Here is a 25585-nt window from a genome sequence, read left to right as displayed (position 1 = left end):
CCACTAATTACTGAAAAGTTTGCCTAAGCAACAATAAAATAAAATTATTCAAAAGAAACTACAAGTGATTTGATCTAAGCTTGGAAAATCAGGTAACACTAATAAATGATCACAAGCCAAAATGACCACAAGAACCAGGAATTATACTGACTGACTTGCCTAAGAAAAGGATGGCAAATTTAACACAGCATATTCTACAGATGTGACAGTACATCTGTATCAATTTAAGATTTAGAAGAGCTACTAATTGTGAGATTGTAAGATGTTATTTTAGAGAGCATAATTAATTATAACAAGGCTCCTAATATTGTACAGTAATTTCATCTAAAGCAAGATGTTATTTCAGAAGGAAAATATGTTCACTTGTGCTGTGCTTCTACATCCCCTCTCCACATGTAAACAAAGAACAAGGACTACAATAGTTTATCAGATCATAAACAATGAGTAAGAGCAAGCATTAAAGATCTTTACAAGATATTGAAATAAACCTCAAGAGAACACTCCTGTGCTTTTCAGCACACTGAGAGCTGCTCACAGTATTATGCTTTGTATGACAAGGCAAATAGACATCAGAATTGAATGAAAACATGTATCTTCCTAACATCAGAAAAAAAATGAACAGCCTTGGCTAACAAGTTTCAATATGAGCTATGATTGCACAAGCAAGTAATCTGTTTTTTGACTCTTACAAGCAAATTGAACTAAGGTGACATTTTGTTATATGAATATAGGAGTTGGACACTAATAAATGTTTATAACTCTTATTTTGGTAAATCTCACCTTAATTTCTCAAATTTGACTGGTGTAAAATACAACGTTAAACACTCATTCCTTTAATTCATGTAATTGCCAGTGACTGCATTAACCTTTTTAATGGCAACCCTTTTCACACCACACTTTGAAGCTCTTTAAGCACAGACAGCAGCATAAATCAAATACTTTTTCTGAATGGGACTAGATGTGCAGGGCTTACATTCAGAATCAACACCACTGAAGTCGAAACAGAAAACACAGTTCAGCTTTTCATTAAGGTTGTCTTCACTCATAGCTGATTAATGCTAGTCATCCCTTAAGAAAGATACATGCTACCACTAACCTTTGTAGCCCATATGGTCTGCTCCAAAGGATGAAAAAGTTTGAAACAAAAGCCATCTTTTTTAGAAGGCCTCTCAATGAGTTCACAAACGTTCAGCAGCACTGTTCCTACCCACTGGTCGTTTTTGGGAGTTTTGTAAAGAAGCAACACTCCTGGTTTCAGTACACACCACAGTTTGGTCCAGCTTTTCAAGGTACCACGAATCTGTAAGACAAATAGTTACAGTTGTATCTCAGTGAAGTCAATACCAAAACCATCCCCCTCAACAAAATTAAAACTGATTAGCTTTTATTTCAAAGCAAAGTTTATCAGGTCTTTCAAGAGTTTTCCCAGGTTTATTTAAGAATATAAAGTTATACTTGTTCTTCTGTCTTGATGAATACTCAGTTCTACAGATGGGTAGACACGCATCCAGATATGGGAAGTATGACAATTCAGCTGCACTACTGTTGATAATATGAACTGCTATTTTTAAGACAGCAGTACCAGCTAGTTCTTAAGAGAGGAAAGGAAAACTATCAGAAATACACAAAGAAAACTGCATTCAAGTATCTCACTGAATCGTTTTTGTAATTGTAATGTACGTAACAGAGCCACTTTGAAGCGTAAGAGAAGGACAAAATGAGAACAGCATAGCCAACTCATCCCAAGTTGATGGCTATGCACACAAGAATAATGTGACTAGGGTGACTGCAGTAAGGGGGAGCTAAGTTCCTCTACTGGTCCCCTAGGATTTGAGCACAAGGACCTTGGGATGCAAATAGTGGCTGCTGTGCCTGTAGAAAAACATTAACAGCAAGTAAAAGATTGAGCTTTTTCTACTCTGGCCAGAAAGCAACAAGCAATGAACTGCTCCATCTTCAACTCAGATTCTGACCTTCAACCAGTCAGCCATAACAATAACTGAGGGGTCCGTGATTGTGCTAAGTAATTCTTTCGTGGCTCTCTTCTTTTCTTCTCTATAGTTTTTCTTTTGAACCTGCAAATAATAATAAAAATGTTCACAATGTCACAGCCCTGAGGCAGTTATCAGCACAAAAATGTATTGACCAATACAAGCTGAGGAAAAACTTGCTAAATTCAATTTGCAGTACAGATATATAGAAAACCAGCTTTAAAATAGAGTATTTGACTTCAAAGTGCAAACACTTACTTCAAGAGGAGCTAGGACATAGACAATTTTGGACTCTTCTGGAATTTTATTTTTAAACTGAGGACTTGGAATCTCCTGTTAGAATCAAAGGGGAGGAAAAACCAACCAAACCAAATTCCAATATACAGGTACATTATCTGACCCACGGTCTTTACCCACCAGTTATGTTCCTCCCCACCAGGAGAAATTTGGAGCAATGTATCTCCCTCATTTAAAGTCAAATAATTTTACATTTCTCCTGAAATGGTATCTACCAAACAGTGGAATTTGGTCTTTATACAGTACAGAGGGAAGAAGGTAATAGAAATGCATTCAAATTACAATTTCTGTAATTCCATTTGTCATTTCATTGCATGTAGATGTCCTGAGGTCTCTGCCAATCTGAAATAATCTACAATCTTCTGAGTTACTCCACAATTTTGTGCCATGTTAAAGAGTGCATTACAGAAGCCATTATTCAAGTAAAAATACAGTAAAATTTGAAGAAACTCAACAGCACAACTTCTCACAATACTTAAATATTCCCTAAGTCTCATCATTATTTGGCATTTTTGTCTTCTCATCAGAGAATACGGTAAAACTACATGAATGCATTCACAGGCAGCCCCTGAGGAGTTACTAGGAAATTAATTCACCTTGAGAGATTCTTTTTTTGTAAGTTTGCTTGAAGATTGAGAGATGTCCTTCTCAGAGCCATTGAAAAGCTTGGATTCAGACTGAAATTCACAATACACATAATAAATAAGTGACAATGACAGATACAAGAATATATTACTGATGCTGACACTTTAGCAAGTGTTTGAAGTGCAATTATGTTTGTAAGGTTCCCATTCCCTCTCACTTCTCTACTGCTTCCCCCATTAAAAACCCCAAATAAACCAATAAACCACAACTTGTAACATGAGCTCTACACCACTCATTCATGGAGTCTCTTTTTGCAAGGGTTTTACGGGAAAGAAGTCTGAGGTTCTTTCCTTTGGAAGTATACTGACCTATACACAAGTAAGTATTTAGCTCATGTAGACTGTTACTAGACAGAGCGTGCTTGAGTAGTTAGACATTATTTTAGCAGAGAGAGAATGTTTTTGGAGAACCCAAGTGTTTTAACAGGATATATGAATCAGAATATAGAATCAGCTGTCTTCATCCACAGCTTGACAGCTTCTCCAAATGGACTGCTACAGAGGCACTTACCCTGTGACTCATGAAGGAAAATACAGCCTCTTCAGTCTAGGATTCAGTGCTCTAGAAATCATCGGAGCACGGCTGCCCACTAACGGCACTTGTTCTGCTCCTTGCACCCTAATTCCATGCTCTGATTACTTTGCAAGTCACCTTCAAGAAGCTGACGGTGGCATCAGGCAGGAACAAGCCCCAGGTTTGTTCATGACACCCAAGTCCTGCTCCTGCAGGACAATAGCTGCCTCAGCACCACATGATCTCTCCCCCCACCTCTCCCCCGTGTCTCCTAAGGTTCAAAGATTACTCCTAGAGGTTTGTTGCCTACTAGTTGAAAGGGAACCCAAGCCACCAAATATTTGGGAACAACACTCTTCAGGAAAAATAAAAATGGAAAAAGAGGAATCTAAGAGGAGTCTCTCATAGAGTTTTCAAATCATTCCTATTGGAGGTCAGAGAACATTGAGTCGGTATTGACTATATACAAATTTCAAATAAATTAGAGTTGTATTTCTTTGTGCACTGAAACATAAGCCTGGTGGACCCAAAATTTCTGCATTGTCATAAATAGAAAACCAAAACAATGTACCAATCTAAACTGTGTATTCAATTCAAATTCAAGGACATTTTATCAAAACTGACCCTCAGGATGCTCCACATTTCAAATCTCCAACTACACTGCAAAGTCTATTCACTGAATTTGTATTTTGGAATACTATAAAACGACAGTCAAAAAATACGGAAGCTTTGAGTAAAACTTACAGCAATAATAACAACAGTGCACTTGAGCATTCTTTTAACTCACAGGCTGCTCAAACAAAAGAAACAAAGCCTAAAGAGTCACAAGCTGTACAGAACAATTTAACCTGGATTCTACTTTACATCTTTAATTCAGAACTAAGACTTTACAGGAGTCTACTTTGCTACTGTAAAAAAGATATGTGCAATAATCGGCAAAAAGTAATTTTAGCTCAAAATTATTTTAATGATAAGTAAATGTTCTTTAACTTCTGTATCTGCCTTGGAAAGATGAAGAAAGCATCTTGTAAAAAAGGTATATTCTTGACACTCAAAATTTAGCTTAAGTGTACAACTTGAAATTAAATTCCTCTCTCTAGAATTTAAAAGAAACACAGTACTTTAAATGTAGTAACAGAAGAGGGGATAAATGATTATCACTGTCACATAAGAAGAGGTAATGAACTCATTATGCAAGCTATAATGGAACAACTTCAGGAAAACATTCATAAATATTCTAGTTGCTCACTAACAGAAAGCTAAGGCAATCTAAAGGTCATGCCTAGAAAAGCCCCAAACCAGTAAGTTTCCCAGGCTAAAAAAACTCATTTTCTCATGGTTCCAGTTTTAAAGCTCATTAATATGACACTGAGTAAAGGTCTACATTTAGCTGCTCAATGTTATGAGACAGGTCAGCAGTCTGTATATTTTTAAGCCAGTAACCTTCTCACTGTTACATCTACACAAAGCAGATGGGATAAAAAATTTAGAAGAAAACACCTTAAGAGAACCTGCTGTAACTCCCAGCAAGGTACATTCAGTACCAGATTCCAGGCAAGTCCCATCACTGCTTTTCCATTCTCCCTTAGGAAGAAGGGCTGCTATTTTACTCCCACTAGTAAAATCAAGCCCCAGAGGCAGCATTTAAAAAAAAAAAAAAAAAAAAAAAAAGTTAAGAAAAATATGTATTAGCAGAAGTAGGAATATTGGTCTCATCTTTGACATAAAGGCACAAAAAATGTAATAGCAAAGAACCCAATGACTTAAGATCCTGTTAACACAAGAACTAAGAAAAATAAATATAAGGGAGAGGAAAATGGAATTTGATAGTCCAAGAAAAATGATTCTTTGGAGTATAGAATAAATCCATGTCAAAAGAGATCATATTAACTTGATTTCCAAGTCAAACTGATTTTGAAGTTTCTGGACCAATATAAATATTTTAATCACAGGACAGTAAAGTATACTTCCTTATATCCCTGACAAGTGAGGCTCTAGTATGCAGTAAAGCAAAAAGATACAAAATTTTTATTCCAAGTCACATTTAAGACACCAACAGTTTGAAATGCTTAGCTACACACAAAAAAGCTGCATCAGCTGCAGAAACGGAACTGCTTATCCCATTGCAATTTCAACAACACCATTTAAGCCTGGAAATCTTTTAAGTCTCTTTGTTTTCCTTCAGTATCTTTGTAATGTTTCTCTTTATAGTTCTGATATATCAAATATCACAGGAGAATTTGTGTCAGGACCTCAAGTGCAAATCCTATCTCCAAGGGGTCCTGCCCAAGCCCAGTACAGAGTGCTGTGGGAACAGCTGTGTGCAAAAGCAGCAAAAAGCAGGAATTTCCCCCTTTCCCCTGGAAACTAGCTGTGCTCAAAATCAGGTCATCACCTTCCAGAGCAACCCACACCTGCTGCACCCCAACAGCCTGTTTAAGTGTCTGTTATCACATTTGCCTCTTTAAAAAGACAGTGGACATCCCAGCAGAAAATAGAAAACCACACAGCTGGGTAAGTTAAAGCTTTTAAACTCTATAGCAAGGCAATTTCAAATCTATGGCAAGGCAACTTCCCACTCCAAGATGACAGCAAGAAGATTTCATATTTAATTTTCATTTCTTTGAACCACAGATTTGGATGTGATATCATCCTGGGAACTTTATTAAGAGATTCCCTTTCATCTTTATCTATTGCTGAATCTGACGAGTAATCTTCAGGATTATCTACAACAAAAGTTAAATACATTTGCCTTTAATTTAAAATGTGTAACTCCTTCACACACCAACATTTTTAAGACAGGTTAGGAGATTGTTTTCCTTACCTTGCTTTTTGACATAGAATACGCCGAATCATCTTTACTTTGTGACGCATCATCCTTCCCTTTGTCAAAACCTTAAAGAAAAAACAGCATTGTTGCAAATTATTTAAATTCATTAGCAAAATTTATACAAACTAGCTTTTGAAATAAATTTGCCAATGCATCTAGTATAAAATAGTACAAGTAAATCAGATTTTCAAATAACACATACATACCAATCTGTCTTATCAGTTGAAAACATACCAGCTACTACAATATACACTAATTTAATACTTGCCACTAAGAGGCAAGAACAGTCCACTGTATTGGGATAATGCTGCATCTGATCCAATAACCCAATGAATTGTAAATATAAGGTGCCAACTTTTGTCCTTTTATTTTCTCATTCTCCCCTACCTGCATACATGCAGGCACAGAGAAAAGTTATAAATAAAGCCCTTTTTTGTTTGTTCATTTCTGTAACTACATAATTTTTAAATACCACCTACCCGAAAGCAAATCCGATTTAAAACACCAGTCAGGATTTTTTGCAAGGAAACGGAAAAAGTTCCTTACATTAGCTCTGAATTTATACTTTCCATTTGACCTTGAGGAAGCATAGCTACATGGTTTTATAATGAAACAGTTGTCAAAATCCCGTATTTCTCTTCTCTGACAACCCCCACACTTCCTCAGTATCCAAAAAGCCAAGTTAGTTGGTGTCCATGTGACAATGGAAAATAGGGACACAACTGATATGGGTGCTGCCACACAGCTGCTATGTGCCAGAGAGCACATACTGAGAGCCTGGCACCCTCTCATAGGAAAGTCGCCTACTGTGCTTACAGGACACAGATCTCACTCACTTATCTATTTTATTTGAAGAGGGTGGTGGCAGCATAAAGCTTTTATAAGCAGGAATAAAACAGATTGCACAATGCATTTATCCAAGTCCACACGCCATTATTTACACACCCTCTGGAGAGGAGGCAGATGAGACCATGAAGACGTGCATGGATTTCAGAGCAGCCCAGGCAGCTGAGAAGCCTGGCACAGGGGTGTCCAAGAGCTGTGCCCATGAGAGGCCACTGCACCAGCAGGGACACCCTGCACCAGCAGGACAGTGCACCCTCAGACAGCGCACCAGACACGGCACCAGCAGGCAACGCTGCACCCATGGACACCACCAGTGCTTTGGAGCATCCCTCTGGGCATGGTCCTGACTTTGAAACAGGAATCAGTATTCTGATCCCTGAAATGGATAGACTTACCGGAGAAACTCCTTAATTTCACATTCTTCAGTGTGTATGTTAGGGGCAACTATGAATTTTGAAAGAATTTTTAACTTTCTATAGCAGTGTTGGGTAGTTAGCCCTTAGAAGAAATTATTTTTATTATTAATATCTTCAGCCTTACACAGCTTATAATAACCAGAAACTCTTAAGACAGAACTGTCACAATTACACATCCTGAGAAGATTCAGAGTTAAAGGATCATTAGGTTGATCTCGTTACATGAAAAATCTTAAAATTCCTCTTGATTTTTGTTTGGTAATCAGTCTTTTGGGAATTTTTCTCCCTTGATATTTATTACCTTGTGTAGATATTCCTTTTTAAGATCAGATTTCTAAAAATTATGTACTGCAGTACAGTATCTCATTTTATGTTCACAGAAAGGAAGCCTTACATGTCTTTACAAACAACTTTTACGCATCTTCATAGAAGCCACATCTGGGCACAGTTCATCAAATCCTTCATTTTTAAATTCTTCCAACACATCTGCAATAGATACATTCAGCTAATGAAAACCTATAACACAGAAGACCATTTGACAACAGGGAAGAAGTACCTTGACAGGCGGAAGATTTGTAGTATGAGGGAATCCACAAAAACTCCAGACACCAGAAACCACATTTCCTATATAATACCAAATGCAAAAGCACATTTTCTACAGCACTAGTTATCAGGCATGAAACAAAACAAAGGTTGTTTCAAGCCTCAGAGGCTACACTTGTCTTACTTCACTGAGAAGTTACTGGATTCAATGCCAGACTTAGGCAGTCAAACCACACACCAGAACCACAGCAGAAGACTTCTCCTCATCCAGTGCCAAAAGAAATTCCTCAAAAATCCCACTGAAAATGAAATGCAGGCATTTTCTAATGACTTTCCCGTTTTTGTTTATTTAATGGCACATACAAAAGCCTTAGTGAGGGGGAATCAGCAAGGAAATGCTAAGTCAGGATCGTTCTTACATAAGAGAAGCTATAACTCCAAGATTGCTCTCTAAAGCACAACAATTTTAAGGACTTTACACATCCTTATCCAACAGACATACAATTTATATTTTCCCAAACAAGCTTTGCATCAGTATCACCAAGAAGAAATGAAACCAGAAAGAACTATTCTGTCCCAGAGAACTGGACACAAAGACCAAAGTTCAATTGCATTTCCATGAATTTCACCTCCTCACTTTCAGCGTCTTGAGCTGGAGAGGTGCATATGACAGCTGATTCATGAACCTACCCACCACACGGACTGTTCCCCTCCTCACCCACAGCACAGAAAAGGACTCTCTCAGGGGTTCATTAGCAAAGCCAAGTCAGGGTGCTGCACCTCCTGGAACACCCTGCACTGCCCCATCTCGGTCTGTGAGGAAACCCAGTCATCCAGCTTTGCATCCCCCACCATCCTCCTGGTAACCTCCCTCGGTGTACAGAAATAACCTCACAATACAGACAGCTGTGTGGAGCAGAGACTGCCAGAGCACAAGAGGCTAGAAGCAGGGTGTAAGAAAAAGAAAGTGTTTCAAGTTTCTCAATATTTATCAGCAGTGGTTTTGCGTTTAATATTTTAGCTTACTTGTTCTTTCCCACCTTGTAACTCAATCAGCAGCTCGTTAATGAAATAACCTGAGCCTACCTTTCACAATGTAGAAATTCAGGTGTTGAAGACAGTCCCTTTCTGTAATTTCCTCTCTACCGAATCTTTTGAATTTTTGTATAATTTTCTATCTACAATCCTGAAAGCAGTATTTAGAGTTAGGACTACTGTACTATCTAAAGCAGTTCTGAGTATCAGCTATTGCATACAAAGCAAACACCACATCTTAACAGACTTTATCCCAGTGTGATCTTCCTTATCTTAACAGCACAGGTGCCATGGGCTCTGAAAGATGATCCCAATGCCAGTGCAGTCAGCCACAGTTCATGGTATGACCTCAGAAGCCAAGGGAAACTGTCCATTAGAGCATTCCTACTGTGAGCACTCAGCATGTTCTTCCAAAACTTGCACATGAAAATCTACATTAAAACTCATCAGGAGCTTTCAGAGATATTTAAGAGCCTGACAGAGGAACCAGAACCCTTGCATACAAGAGGTCGATCAAATAGTGCTGCCTTAGAGATTGAGATGGATTGTGTAGTCAATAACAAAACAAATAAATAAATAAAAACCCCCAAAACCAAAAACTTCAAAACACTGTTGCTGGCAAAAAACAAGGCTATATACACTGCAAAAATAAAGACTGTGTCAGGGTACAGTTTCAAAATAAACTGTCTAGATAATACATTTCAATTTTCAAGCATAACACACTTTTTAAAGTTGCACCCACAATCTGTCCCTTCAGTCAGCTTTGAAGGAAGGGAAAAACCAAAACCAACCACAACTCTTACATCTCAAAAACTGGTTTTGTGCCTCTCAATAAATGCCATCTGCAATTATGATAGATGAGAAAAATACATCAGAAAATAAGCAAGTTACTTTTTAATGTCAGATCTATTTTATCCATAAAAGAAATAATTACTATCCACTGGAGGCTCTTTTTCAAACACGGAAAAAACACTAAGAAAGCAATGCAATGCATGAAAAGATCAAAACAGCAACCCAAGCAACAATATTACTGACTTCCAAATGAAAAGAAAGGAACAGCCTGATTTGATTACTGGTGTGCATGTGCAGTTTTGAGGAACAAGTAATTGAGCTGGAAAATGCTTCTGGAAGAAGTATGAGCTGTACTTAGTGGGCATTATCAATACTGGTGCTATATAATAAACACATCAGAAAAAAAAGGAGAAATATTTTTAAAGAATTGAACACAGGGAACCATAATCTTTTTAACTGACTGACTTTCAAAAGCTTGTTCACAACCAGATTTAAGAGCACAAGTCCATATTAACTAATTCAGATTCCTCCATGGACTTTGAGAGCAAAGCTATCAGAAAAGTATGCAAAGTCCTTTTATGTATTTTCTAACAGCAGTGTTTTCTTTTATAAGCACCATATAAAATAAATAAATAACCAGAGACTGTCATCACTGTAACTACACGTGAATATATTTAAAACAGACAATTACTCTTTGCTTAAACCAGTCTGAAAGACTATATAAAAAATGTCCATTAAGCATGTTAGGAATGTTGAAATTCTTCAGAGATATATGGAAGATTCCAAAATAGAAAGCATTTTTTAATTCTATGTACACACTCGAATTTTTTCATTAAAAACACTTTCTATTTGTTCTGCATTTTAAGTAGTCATTCATTGTCTGCTTGTGAACAGTGATCAGCTTTAATTGCAGAATTCTATACAGAAAGGAAGCAAATACACAATGAGACCCTTTTTTCTTTTTCCACTAATTACCAGAGTACACATTTATTTTAAAGGTAGGAAGCACCTCTCTAGTTGCCAACCCCATGCTTTCAAGTTTTGAGATCTTTTATTTTGTAAGCAGCTTTAATAAAAGTCAGTGTTAGATTCTTGATAGAAGGCTAATCATTTCCTAAAACAGAATGAAAGAAAATATTCCAGGATAAAATAAGTTTTATAAAACATGGTGTCTGCAACCTCTCCCATGCTCTGCACCCAACTCTGCTCCAGGGCTTCAGAACCAGGGCTTAACACAGCCATGCTGTGAGCCATGCTGCAGGAGGCACATAATAGAAAGTGAAAACTATTTTATTCCCCCTTTCCTTCCCCCCCCAACATCTTGGCCCTGTGGGACTACACAATAAAGTGCATCTCTGCGCATGCACAAGACAAATCACACAACCAGAGCACTTCTGGAAAGAATGCACAGTTTGTACTATGATCCCCTTCAGGAGTGGGTGACCTTGTAACACATTTTCAAGTACTGAGGCTTTCTGAAATAAACTGCTGAAATTCAGGTACCTATGTCAAAAGCACATTATGAACAGTGATGTGCAATGATCTACAAATTCATTTCAATATTCCAGTACTGATTTTCAGGAAACAACAAATCTGAGCAAAAGGAGATTAAAGCCCTTTCAGGGGTTATAAGTCTTCAACTACACTTGCACTTCAGAGTTTAGCAAGGCTATGGTTTTAGCCCTCATTTTCTATCTTGTAATTTTATGTCAAATCATTGATGACCAGCCTGCAGAGTTCCCAGTAGTTACACCTAAATGAAAACCTTCTGCTGTACCTTACAATTTTCAAGCAGATCCATTATGTGGATGGGGGGGAAGTGGCGTACACGGCGGAAAGTACAAGAGAGGAAAGCATTTATAAACCACATCACAGAACCTCAGTCCTAAAAGCCCAAACAACCAAAACAAACATTCCACTCAGTCTCAAATAAACCAATGCATTTTGAAGTGAGATTTGTGGCAGTGTAAAACCTTATTCATTTCCCTGTCTGCAAATCTCGCCACTACAAAGAGCTGTTATCTAAATACATACAAGCAATACTCTTTCTGATTTCTACCGACATCTCAGTACATTACTGCCATTCAAGCGTGAAAATTTGAGGTGGAAATTATACTCGCTTCCGTACATTTTAAGAAACGCAAGACCGAAACAAACCTGGTAAAGCAGGAGAGAGCTCGTTATATCCGCCAAATGAAGCATTCCGGACGAGCTTTCGGCCATCAGCTCTTGGAGAAAACACAGATGAAATCCCAGCACATGAAGAAAACCTACGTCGCACTGGACCTTCTTCCTTCATGAGTTAAGGTGTTTGTGTAAGGATTATGTTCTCTGTGAAAGCTGGTTAGCATAAGCTGCTTGGAGCAAGTGTTGCAGTAGCAGCCTTTTACCTCACATTCTGATGAGTAGGATACAAAAGGGGAAAAAAAAAGAAACAAACGAAGGGCGCGCATGAAAAATGCAGTGAAGAGACAGAGGCTGCCAAATCAGCAGCAAGCCAAGCAACACTATACTCCTCTCATCAAAGCCCTTAGGATGCTTAAAGTGGAATTGCTTTGCTTCAGCTCCTTTTTCCTGGGAAACACACTTCATATAATTTTTTAATGGTATATATGTTTTAAGGATTCCTTAAATCAAGTTCCTGTTCGTCTTTCAAGTCCCAAATTTATATTGCACAATGGACAGCTCAAGAGCTTTGTGGCTTCCCTGTTTGATACTATGGGATGCTAAGGGAATCTCAAAAAAGGGAGTCAACTGCTTGCATTACATAGCTAAGTTGAACTTTCCTGTTCAGTCACTCACCTGACTAGCTTTTGTCAACAGACATGGCCTCTACATTTTTATTTCTTATTTTTCTTTAAAAGGGGAGGAAATTGCTTTTTCTTCTTAAAGCTCTCCCATATTTTTATATACAAACCAGCCTGACTCACAGAAGAGCTGCCCTAAATGATCTCCACAAAAAAGGCTTTTTATTATTAATGCCCCAAATATTTTATTCAATGAATAAAACACTTAAATGGGCCACCTTAAATTTTAAACATAAAAAAGATTCCAGCAAACTTCAAGACTAGAAATCTGCTGATCCAAACTCCTCCTGCTGGCAGCTACCAGAATAAAGCCAAATAATCTTTCCCTAACCATCTTCATCACCGCTCGTTACATCAGCAGTCTCTTTGCTGCAGTGGTTAGTGTGCACATCCACCCTCTTGCAAATGTGGAACTTCCTTCACTTTGGTGTTTCTCTGCTGGTCCTATTTTCCCCATCAAACCTTATTTCTGACCAGCTTTTGAAACCTTCTCTACTGAAAAACAGGACAAAAGGACACCAAGACTTGCCTTGAAAATAAGAACTTGAGTTCTTACCTTACTCCATACTAGATGTCTCCTTTTCTTACAAAGTGAATCACATGCCCTAAATTAAATCAATAGTAGCGTGAACATGATTAAGCCTCAAAAAATACTATTTACTCCATCTCCTCATACAAAGAAGTATAGTTAACTTCCCAGCATATGACAAGGTAAAAAAATGTACCAGAAAAAAACCAAAGATGAGGCATGGATAGCCACCAAAAGAAACCATTATATTCTATATGAAAGACATGATTCACTTAAGCACAGGGAGTGGGAAAAACTGGATAAGCATCATGTATTCAGGCCTGTCTCCATTTATCCAAGCCTGTGTCTCACACTTACTTCAGCTGAAACAGTCCTTGTCCAGATGTCCCAGAATGAACAGAAAAAGCAGATAAAAAACTAAAGGAGTAGAGTGGCTGGGCAATGAGGAAGAAATACAAGGAGGGAGAATACAACCATTTTTTCTGTTTGGCTTTTTTTTTTTTATTATTTGTTTGTTTGCTTTGTTTTAATAAAAACGGCTCCATATCACCTCTCCAAATCTGTCTTAACTACAAAACAGAGCAAATATCTTGGTCCAAATCTATTCAGAATACGCACTTTCTTTTCTTTCTAATTAAAATCAAGAGAAAGCTACAGTAGGACTCCCCTTACAGACAGAAGGAACTGTATCCTCTCATTACAGACCTACCTTGCCCAGTTAATGGGGCTGCTCTCCTCTTTCAGAGTCAGGGCCATGACCCTGCCCAGAACACTCTGCTGACCCTGGTTTCCATGTCTCTCTCCTACCCGAGTGGCTGGGTCACACACACTAAAGGTTCCTCCAGACACCCACACACCACTTGGTCTGCTGGGCCCTACCTGCCAGCCCACCAGCTTGTTTCACAGCTGGGTCTTCTCTGCCATCTTATGTTCACTAAGAAGTGGCTGTACTTCCAGGGGTTTCAGGAAACAACATAATCCTGAAGGCCTTTACTTCTCTCCATGCCCTCTCGGGTCCCTTGACACTGCTTATGTACCCAAACTGTAAACAGGAACAGATTAAAATACCTTTTTCTCCTTCCTATGCCCTTTTCTCCATTTAGAACTGGAAACTGAACTCTTTGGGTGGATAAAATTAAGGATTTCAATATGGATAAGGTTACATTTCCCCTCGCTGTGGCTCTCTCCACTCAAGGAAGCTGTTAGCTGTTATTCTAAGCACCTTCTGCTTTAACTCAACAGCAACAGAGGAGAGGAAGGCTCTGGGCCCTTTACCAAAATATTACTCTCTCTCACCACTAAAAAAGAGGAGGAAAAGAAAAATATCTAATTTTAGCTTCCTCCTCCATCTCCTCACCCCTTCCCCCACGAAGACCAAAAAACGGCATAAATCTTTTCTCTTCTCCTCTCCTTCCTGAAAATAAATTCAGACAGAATAGGTCCATCTTCTGATGAAATCAAACTTTGTGATCTTAGACTAATGTCCCAGGCAGCCTTCTATCCTTTTGATATTAGTCTTGAGTGCCTTAAGAATTGATAGATTTAGAAAATACACTCATACACAGCTTAGAAGTTTACACAGTTTCAGATACAGATAGAACTACAGCCAAGTCCAACTGCCTAAGTCAGACATGGCAGAAAAGCCTGCATAAACAGGGAAGTATCTGCACTTTAGCTTAAAGGCATCAGGTGCATGACAGAGTGTATCTGCACATGAATATATGAGCTTTTTCCGTAACAAAAGTTTAAGTCATGATAGGAGGCACTAGATTAAGTCTGCCACTGAAACTGAAAAAAAAAAAGTTTCCCATTTTTTCTGATTTATAAAATACCCATATCAGTAGGAAGACAAAAATCCTTACATTACTAAAATATTTAGTTCATGTATCTCGGGGCAGGAGGGTGTGGAGGGAGCACAGGGGGAAGAATCCACTCCCAGTCTCTTTAGAGGAGGAAAACTTATTTAATGTATATATTTTTCTGAAGGACAAAACACATTTCCCACAGCAGATATTGAATTAGGGCTTCTTCAATAGCAAATAGTAAATGCTGGCTGAAAAACCAATCCTAATCCCGTGCTTAAGATATTCTTCCAGGATACTGCCTGGAGCAAAATGTAAAATCTCAGCGTACAAAACAAAGTCAAGTAGAAGATATGTGGAGTTCCGACAACTTTTGAACACTTTTGACATAAATTGTAAAGACATGAATTCAATGAAATTGAACTCAAATCTATCTGGACTACTCAAATGAGGAATTTTCAGTATAGTAATTCTTTTTATAGAGATTTTAGAAGTTCAGAATAACTAACACATTCTACAAATTGATGCCGATACAGTAATACAACTATATCTAGTGATGCAAAGTAAAAAAAATAATCCTTTTCCCTTTACAGGTACCCAAGGAAAAGATAAAATCTTATTAAAACCAAACTCTGTGAAAGCTAGAGAAAAAAGAAAGAGGAAGGAAAGCTTGGTGTAGTAGAGGAAGGCAGAAGCCTTTTAGACTTGCCCTGCAATTTTGACAGCCATTTGCCCTGACATTTCAACATTACTACCTTTCCCAGTAGAATTCTCCGCCCAGTCCATGGAAAGGTCATAAATAATTCTCCACATGCAGTATAAACACACTCTTTGCAGCATGCAGAAGACAGAAAAAGAAAACAGGTAGACTATCATACCTATGAAGGTTTTATCCAACATCTGCTTTTCACATGTGGATTTCAAGTAAAACTGTTTTTTTCCTATTTAATAAAAAGGGTATTAAAGATATACTTGCCTTCAGCACTGATATTTGATTCAGAAAAAAAAAAATTATACCTAAACAATGAGACTACAAGTTGGAAAGTAGTTGAGAGAGGCAAATTTCTTTCACCAAATATTCTTCTGTTCTCTGGTGTTTCCAGGTCCAGTAGAGTTTAGCTGAGGAGTAATTCCAGAGGCAAGCCTGAGAGTGGTGACCAATGACCACCAAGTCTGCCCATGCACTGCTGGCAACTGTACTTGGCTGCACCTCCTCACTTGCTAACAGCCTGCTCAGCTCCTCCCACACAGAGTAAATAGCTTTGCTCACTGTTCAGGTTTCAACATTGCCATCTCAACCCTGAGGAAATTCTCAGAGTCATAGCTCAGGTTCAAATAGGCCGGTGCAGCACAGACTGTCATGAAGAGAGCGAGCTTGCTTGAGATGTTTCACAGCAATCTGCCCTGCTGCAGCTTTTAAACCCAGTACCACACTTTCATAAAGTTATAACCCACACAGAAAGCAGTATACGCAATTTACCCAAGCCATAAATACTGGGTGGAGTAGCATTTCAGAAATGGCAAGTTCTAATAAACACAATGACTTGCAGAGAGGAATGTGCCAGAGTATGCATGACAGTAAGAAAGCAGGAGGTCAGGATAATGTTTTCAAGAGACTAACCACACACAGCAGAACTTAAAACCTTTTACAAGAAATTCAGTTCTGTAACACAGACTAAGATCAGTTTATTCAGGAGAGCTCAAGCTCCTTCCTCCTACTGTGACCAGAGCCTCGCTCACATCCCATTTGAGACAAGCATCATTAAAGCTACTCCTAATAAGTTAAACAGTTTTGTGGAACTGGGGCTTCACTTCCAAACTGTCAAAAAATTGAAAAGTGACTGCTCATGTCCCTAGACTCAGAACCTATGACAGGCACGATGACAGGCATTAATCCAATACAACCTAGAGAACAACCAGTGCCCATGGCTCCCACACACTGTTGATTACAAAAAACTTCCTCATCATCAAAAGCAAGGCAAGACTCTAAGGTGTTAGAAAGAATTCTTATGTGGCAGGAGAAAGCAAAAGTGTTACCATTTCTCTAAGATATTAAATGCATATATTCTGCAGAGAAGGTGCCTTATTTCAGAAGCAACACTTGCTGTCCATACTGAAGTATTAAGAAAAAAGCTTTTTGAAGACCCTCAAGTAGGCCTTTAACAATTTCTTCTTTAGCAGTGAGACAATGAGACAGACTTATGGGAAGATGAAGTGAAGTAACAAAGCATAAAATGCTTAGTAATAAGCTCTTCTTGCTATGTCAATACAGTAAGTTATTCAGCTATTTTTCAGCTTCTCTGTTCAAAGAAGAGATATAGTGAAGGAAACCAGGAGACTGCATGAAGTTACTTCCATGACTAAGTCTGCCTACAGGTAGAGAGTAAACTCATAGGAAAGGTGAAAAGAAAAACAGAAATCACTATTAAAGATAAAATGTAACCCAACTATCCAGAATACAGCTTGGTTTGGAACCTGATAGATTGGCAAGATTTTGCCATCTGCAAGCCAAATACTATCATCCAAAGGAATTACCAACACACTGAAAGCAACAGTTGGGAAAAAAAAACCCAAAAACAACAGCACAAACTGGCATTTAAGCAGTGATCAACTCCCAGTGGACTTACAGCCTCGCCTGTGCTCAGTGCATCTATCTGCTGGAATTATGGGCAGTGGGATTTCTCTCCCCAGCTCCAAGTCAGTTCCCCTCTGCTGTGGCTTCAGTCCCATGCGTCCATGTGAAAGAAGAGGATCTTGTGACTTCTAGGCAGAAATGTGCCCAGAGCACCACAGCCAAGTGCCTGTCTCAGGTAGAGTTGCCAATGCTTTGAAAAGGCTCTGAGTTCACTGTCACAGGGCTGCATCTTCCCTTCCATCGGTCCACTGGCAGCTGGTTAAGAGCAGCTGCATTGCTGTTGCTCCGGGGCTCCTTGCACACTGACCACTGGGAACCCGGAGCAGGGATGATGAGTCAGGAACTCCGAGACCTTTGTGACTGCCCAGTGAAACAAACTGTGCTCCTGCTGTCAGCTGAGCCAAAAAACTGAAACAAATGGGGTTTTTTAAAGCTGCAAGTTGCACAGGTCAACAACAAATCAGCTTTAACTTGTTAGCTGCCTTGGGCACACAGTCAGTAACACCCGAGTTTGGTATTTTCTCGGTCATTAAGGCTCCAAAGGCATCTCATCCCTTCAACAGCTAATAACTGTTCTTTAGGACCTACTGCTTAAAAATGCCTATTCTTCGCTTTCCACCTTCTCTCACATACAAAAATAGTTAAATTCCTATTTTCTCCAAAGATGCAGCATCTTGTGGATTAAAATCCTAGCATTAGCATATCCTTTAAATGTTTCCTCTGGAGCTGTTTAAAGTACAAGCTCAGCATAGCCAAAAATGCCCTCACTCTTCCCCAAAATCACCTTCATTCCCTTTCAATTCATGGTGATCATCATAATCATCATCACTGGCAGACATGTAATTTTGTTTCCACCGTCAACCCTCCTCCCTGCACCTAAGCCACTTCTGTTTCTCAGTCACGAAACACAATATATTTATAATCGCATTGCAAATTGAATTAACAACTACTACTGCTCTGCTGGAAAAGAAAGGCAGATCCTGTTTCTTATCTCCTGTCAGACTCTGTATGGGCACACACATCCCACAAGGACACACTCAAATTTTCACCTCACCTGCATCTCACTGATGTTTTGAATAAAGACAGGAAAAATACAGAGAAGTCTGACATTCTCAAGCATCCTATTACAGAGTTTTTAATAATACTATCTTAACTAGATTCCTCTATTTACCACAAATATTGCTATTTAAGCATCTACGCTGTCTTCATAAAAAGCTTGAAATATGTTTTAAGAAAATATTGGTAAGTTAAAAACATTGTGAATAATCATTTGTAAGGAGACTGCTGACTTTTTTGATAAATTTCATGTAATAACTGATAAAATTAATTAATCCAGAAATAAAGAAATAGATCATTATGCCTCAGTTAATAAGGTTTACAAGAATTCAATTTACCAGGGATAACCTGACATAAATGACATCAGCAAGCAAAAGTCAGCTCAATGGAAGTTCAGTTGTTTGCTCATTAATAGTTAATAACATTTTTAACCACTGAATGCAAACACAGAAAATGAGCTAATTTAGCATCATACAATCTGTGTGTCAGCTGCTAGAACTGAAAGATGATTTAGCAGTGCTAACATGCATGCACTAAACTTAAAAAAATATGCTCTTGGTCAGTTGGCAAGGCCATGCTGCCCACTAGAGCCTAAAGACACACCAACCCACAAACACAAGCAAAGCTCCACAGATAAAACTGTCTCCCCAAGCTCATTAAAGTTTCCATCAAAAGGCTACTGAATTATTTAGGTCCTATTCCAAGTCTGACAAGTCTAAATAAAATACTGAACAAAAAACCACAGTATAATCATTTAGTATGTTCAAGACACATTAGCTGTAGCACTATGATCAGGATTAGGCTATTCTGACACCCTAGTTAACTACTTGATGGACAAGGCAGGAATAAATTAAATCCACGTAAGTTAAAATTCAAGTTAAAATCATATAGGAAAAATCTCCACTATCCCTTTTTTTTTTAAAGTACACTTCCATCAAACAACCTTGCTAAAGCTTTCTATGGAAGTGAGTGTGACCTCCACACCTACACATGCCAGTCTGCAGCCTCACAGGCAAGCTACTTCAGCCTCAGAAGAAAGGACAGCATAACTTCAAGGATCTTAAGTGCAAAGATCATATAGAACAGTGACATTTTAAATAGACCTATGCTGAACAATCACTAGACAACACTGCCAGATCAAAATGTACTCTACATTTATAAAATAAACTGAACTGGACTCCAAGAAGACTATCTCTATCTCTATGTCTTAGACAACATACTAAGCTCCATCTCACAAGAGTGACGGGAGTGAGGAAGGAGGAAGACATATATTGAAAGAAAATAGAAGCTTTCTGAAATCCAAAACTGTGGTCAGAAATTACCAGAAATTAAAACACAGTATTTATACACAGCAGCACCTAAAATGATAAAATACATACAAGTTCACATTGACGTACATGGCTCTCTTTGTTCCAAATAAAACAGTGGCTCAAATTGATGTTAATCTCCTCTCCCTCACATTAAGACCCATATAGTTTTAACCATACTTGTAATACTTGTCATTAGGATCTTACTTAAAACATAAGCAGGTGACACAAGTTAAGCTTTTTCCAGATTTACCAAAAAATGGCCACTGAGCATGGCTGTCCCTAGACAGCTGCTGGACAGCCACTGTGGTGGTTTCCACATTAACACCAAAGTTAGTGCTGGTTGTTCCAGAGACTGCCCCATCATAGGCTCTGTTTCATTCCAACTCACCTGCTTTTGAGCTACAAGTTGTATGCCAAAGTGGCCTTGCAACACAGGTGCTTTTAATTCAGGCAGCAAGAAACAACCTAAGTAAAAGTGGCCCAATAGCATTGCACAACATCCAACTGCCCAGCAGCAAAGGCTAAGTACCTGTGCCACAGCTCTCCCTTATATTTATTTAATCTGTTCTTTGTAGATGGTATCATACATTTTTCTGTTTTGATTCTCTGTTATTCTGTGCTTAGCATGCTATTGAATTATTTACATAACTCATCTCCTAAGGATGACTTGGGATAGTGTCAGTGACTAAAAGCATTTCCATTTAGTTCCTTGCAAATGCCTTCAAATTCTGTATCTAAACATTTCCTATCTCACTGTAGAGTACCGCAGGCACATCGTAAAGACCTTGGTTAAAAGGATTTCAATTACAACAGTCAGCCTCAAGTACTCCATCACGTTAGGCTCTGTTCTACTTCATATTGGTCAGGCTTCCATGACATCTCTTTTCTCCAATATAATAAGCCCACATTCATTGCCAGAACCATAATTTTGCCTGTAATCAGGAATACCTTGCATTGTAATTAGGAATAAGTACCACTGAATATTCACGGAATTTTTAAATGTTGGTCAACCTACTCCATAAAAATCATCTCCCAAGCTGGAGACAGACTGCAAGACAACTGTGGGTTGCTGAAACCTAGCCCACACTGTACCATTTCTTGACTAAAATTGAATGCAAGCCAAATTTCTTGTTTTATGAAAGTGTAGCCTTATATCTAGTAGTGCTTCTGGAAAACTAAGTCAGTGATGATTGATGCTAGAAAAGGTACAAATACATGTAACTGCCTTAAATTCACTTGTATAAGTCCTGAAATATTCAGATGGAAAAAAAAACAACAAATGAAGAGAAAACTTAATTTTTGCAAGGAGTTTGATGTAGGACAATCAAGTCTTAGTGCTTTTCAAGCCCATTTTAATGATTTCCCTATGAGTGAGAGCCCTGAAAAAGCGCAACGGTTTGACTTTATAACTTAGTGGGAACATCAGTATTGAAAGGAAGAATTTATTGGAATATTCAAATACACTTACATAACTCCAGCCTTTGTCTAGCACAGGATACAACACAGTACAGAGAGAAAATAACCAAAAGTTTTTTCAACACAATATAAATTGCAAACAGGTTATATTTCTATTATACAGAAAATATTTCTGAACTTGACATAAGCCAGAGGACATCAAGTGCTGTTTCCCTGAGATAACACCAGGAATTAGAAAATATATCTGAGTTAGCTGTGTGTAGTACCAAAAATACTACCATAGTTACTTAAGAATACACTCAATACTATCAGATTCAGCACAGTAACAACTGTCTTTGTTTCAAAGTCTCTTTCTTGTCTAATAGAACTGAATGGGAAAACAGGAATATGATTCAAAGTTACCCAAGACATTGCCTTTATTACTCTGAAACACTAGTACTATTACTTTGACAAAGCAAGCTATGGCACTTAGGGAGACTAATACCAACAGTTAAAAATATAAAACCTTTTAGGAACGCTGCTCATGAAAAAAACTAAAGGAAGTATGGATGACTAGCATAGCTGCCAATAGTAAAATGGAAGAGAATTTTAAAGCCTGAAATTTTCACTAAGAACTTCACACACCCCAAGAAACAAGTCAAATGATTTCTTAAGCAATAAATGCAAGTAGTTTCAAATGCAAATAAGTGCAAGGAGAGACACTATTCCTTGTTTTTTTGTTTCTTGAATAGTTTATCTTTCACTTTCCATCCCGCTGCTTCTCGTGGATCTAGAGCTTGTTTTCAACAGGTTTAGCAAGGCAGAGAGACCTTGCTTGAAACCTGGCAAAAAATAGCGTTTTTTTTCTTTTCTTTTCCTACAGAGAAGGGTCTTTCAGTAGAAGTAATTGTTGAAGTATCTTTCTACAGAAGTCCCACTTATGGTATATCACAACATTGCTGCATAAAGACACAACTTGAATACTGAGAAAAAAGTTACCATGGGCTTTACAGGACTACACACAAATAATCATTTACCATCATGTGGACTGTTCTCCCATCAAACAAATCATAACATGCCTTAATAAACTAGTCCATCACATAGAGCATTTTTTTCCTGTTTCAGATTAACACAAAGATACAAATAATTACATACAAAGTTTCAATATTCTTTTTTCCTTATCTCTTTATTGTAAAAGGCAATGATTTTGAACCAGTATTTGGGACAGATAATTAATGTCAGAATTTAAGTTCTTTAAAACCTCTGTAAAAAATAACTTTGTCTTACCTTGACTATGGGTAGTTCCTGGACTGAGACATGGTTGGAGTAACTCTTTGGTTGGAGTAAAGTAGGCTTCTCTTCCCTGGTGCTGGTTCATTCTTCCTGGAGTTACAGGCAGTTCATCACTGTTTGTTACCACTGCTGAAATGCAAAATGAATGCCCATTCAACAATGTTATGTGCTTGCGTACAAATTTCTATTAAGAACTTCACTGTCATTTATGAAATTGGTATTCGACTGCCCTGTTGTGAAACATTTCATTCTAAGAACTGAGGTTTTCAAACCAGATATTTGCTTTGGAGAGGATGGCAGAAAGAAGCCAGTGAGACTGGTCTAAGACATGAGGCAAAAGATGGAAACAAAAATTAGCATGAGGTTGGAAATGCTGATACTCAATACAGATACAGCATTGAGCTGTTGCTTATTTTCTGAAATACTTCTTTTCTTTGCCACTTCTGTGATAGCTTTTGGTTTAACTAGCCACAACTCAGCCAACCCATGAAACAGCTTCCCAGATCAAGCTGTACCAACATCCCAGAAAGCCAAGATGAATGTCTGTATATATACATCACAAGAAACAAGTCTTAGCAATACAAATCATGTACAAACTCTGTCAAGGCAAAGTTTTAAAGCAGAAGAGTTACTCTCCTCATCAGTCTGAAAGACTTCTCCGGTATCTTCTTACCTATTTCTAGGATCACCTGGCCAGCCATCCTGTTTTATAGTCTCTGTACATTTCATTAAGCTGCACACAACAAAACTGTACCTTTTTTCACAGTCAAAGAATGACTGTCCCTGTTGTGTGAAAGCAGATATACTGACAACGTGCTCAAAGAGGGAAACAAGCAACATTTACTAAAGAAAAGACTGGAACTTACAACACTGATGATTTTAAGAGTTCCCAAGCTTTCCTTAAAAGTTCAGCAGAAGATTTGAGTCAAACCAAACAAGTTCTATTCTCTGGATGGACTCTGCAAAGTACAAAGGCCTTCTTAGCTTTATCACTACTCTTATTACAGTAGTGCAAACATTTTGCAGCAAAACCTGGAATGAACACAAAGCAGTATGAAAAAATAAAAAGGTGCTTGAGTGTCCAGAAAAGGGCAAGGAAGATAGTGAAGGATCTGGAGCACAAGTCAGATAAGGATGGCTGAGGGAGCTGGAGTTGTTTTAGCCTGAAGAAAAGGGGATTCAGGGTAGACTTTACTGCTCTCTACAACTTCCTGAAAAGCAGCTTCTCCCATGTAACAAGTGACAGAACAAGAGGAAACAGCCTCAGGTTGTGGCATGGGAGGTTTGATTGGATATTAGAAAATTTTCTTCACCACAAGGCTTCTCAAGCATGGAAGAGGCTGTCCAGGGAAGTGTCACCAGTCTTGGAGATATTTAGAAGATGTATAGATGCTGCACTTGGGGACATGGTTTAGTGGTCGACTCCTGCAGCGTAATTGTGGCAATGTTGGGTTAACAGTTGGACTTTATGATTCTTAAATGTGTTTTCCATCCTGAATGATTCTGCAAGGATTGCAGTATACTCACCTGTATTATTTTTCTACAAGAGATAAGCCATCTAAAGCTCTGCTCCAGACAAACTACACTCTATGTGAACTGCTGCTGAGGAAAAATGTGGGGAAATGGACAAGGGAGGCAACAAGCTCATTTTACCAGCTCAGAATTCAAGTCTATCAGTGCCAGAAGGCTGGTATTTCAAAGTAGTGTCTGATTTTGCTCTTCTTGTTGAACCAAACTAGCTGTTTATTGTTCTGCAACTACAAGTAAGGGAAAGGGGGGAGCAGGGCAGCTGCTGAAGTCTTGCAAAGGGACTGTACCACAGAAAGACTTGTATGTGAAAATAAAAAGGGGGGTAACAAAACAGCTGCTTCACAGGTTTGCACAAAATACGTCACTGCAGAGAGAGCGAGCTATACTTGTTTTAAAGATTTAAGGTGTACAGAGCAATGACGGAGGGCCAACTTTCAGCCAACTAACTGAAAACTCCTTTTGACGAGCCACTGGCCACTTAGCTTCTGCAGGGATGGGATTTCTCAGCCTACTGTGCTCTGCAGGTGCCCCCACCAGCCTCTGCAGCAGGTGACACCATGGGCTCCACAGCAGGAACGGCACTAGCAACCCTCTCCTGAGTAACCTGTGCAGAAGGCTTGTTTGTGAATGGGCAGCATGCAGCACTGCTAACTCTTTTTTAAGCTTTGGGAATTCCAAAGGTTTCTTTAAGCTGTCACAATGCAATAATTTCTCAGGCAGCACTTACTGCCAGTAACCTGGAGCGTAAGCAAGCTCTGCACACGAGTGTTACTAAAGCATGAGCTACCTTCAGCAGTGGTGACTCAGTCACACTAACGGGACTACAAGCTACAAGCTCTCTGTAAAATTCATATTCCTTCATTAGCTGTCAATTAGGCCCTGCAACAACTCCTAGAACTGTCAAAAAGGCTCTTTTCCTAACAGAGTTTATGTACCACCTAATATATAATACCATGTGACAAGCACTTCATATGCCTGGGGATTAAAGGTTAACTTCTTAAACCAAGTGGGATTTTAAGAAATTCCATCTATAAAGCTGAATAATGACTGGCAGGAGAGTTTTTTAATCTCCTTGTTACACAAAGTATCATAAAAGTACTAAACAAATGGAAATAAATCAGTTAAAAACATAACTATTTATCCACACCATAGCAACCACCAGGAGGAAGTTGTCCCCCCTCCTGCAAAGTGCCTCATCCTAATGCTCAGACAATTTGCTCTGAGGTGAGGGAGATGACAAGGCATTATTTTAAAGAAACAACAAATAGTAAATATCAAAGCCTCCCTGTGACTCTTTAGAGGTCACATTTTAATACCAAC

At 38.5% G+C, this 25585-nt stretch overlaps 1 protein-coding gene across 28 annotated transcripts in view; it reads right to left on the bottom strand.

The window, feature by feature from the left end:
• The window catches only part of OSBPL8 (oxysterol binding protein like 8), an 82353-nt gene that overhangs the window by 20955 nt on the left and 35813 nt on the right, over positions 1 to 25585 (bottom strand). For 11 of the 28 annotated variants that reach the window (XM_086884242.1, XM_086884244.1, XM_086884247.1 and 8 more), the window contains 5 exons: positions 22730 to 22864; positions 6271 to 6341; positions 2885 to 2965; positions 1974 to 2075; positions 1097 to 1300 (listed from right to left, as the gene is read on the bottom strand). In XM_086884242.1, the coding sequence (XP_086740368.1) occupies positions 1097 to 1300; positions 1974 to 2075; positions 2885 to 2965; positions 6271 to 6341; positions 22730 to 22864 (593 nt within the window). Of the gene's footprint in view, positions 1 to 1096; positions 1301 to 1973; positions 2076 to 2884; positions 2966 to 6270; positions 6342 to 22729; positions 22865 to 23601; positions 23768 to 25585 lie in introns of all 28 variants that reach the window. The other 17 variants (XM_086884254.1, XM_086884255.1, XM_086884259.1 and 14 more) reach the window with 4 other exon arrangements.

This window comes from Cyanistes caeruleus, chromosome 4, assembly GCF_971803275.1.
Source record: "Cyanistes caeruleus chromosome 4, bCyaCae1.hap1.1, whole genome shotgun sequence".
NCBI lineage: Eukaryota > Metazoa > Chordata > Aves > Passeriformes > Paridae > Cyanistes > Cyanistes caeruleus.
This window is presented reverse-complemented; position numbering and strand designations above follow the sequence as displayed.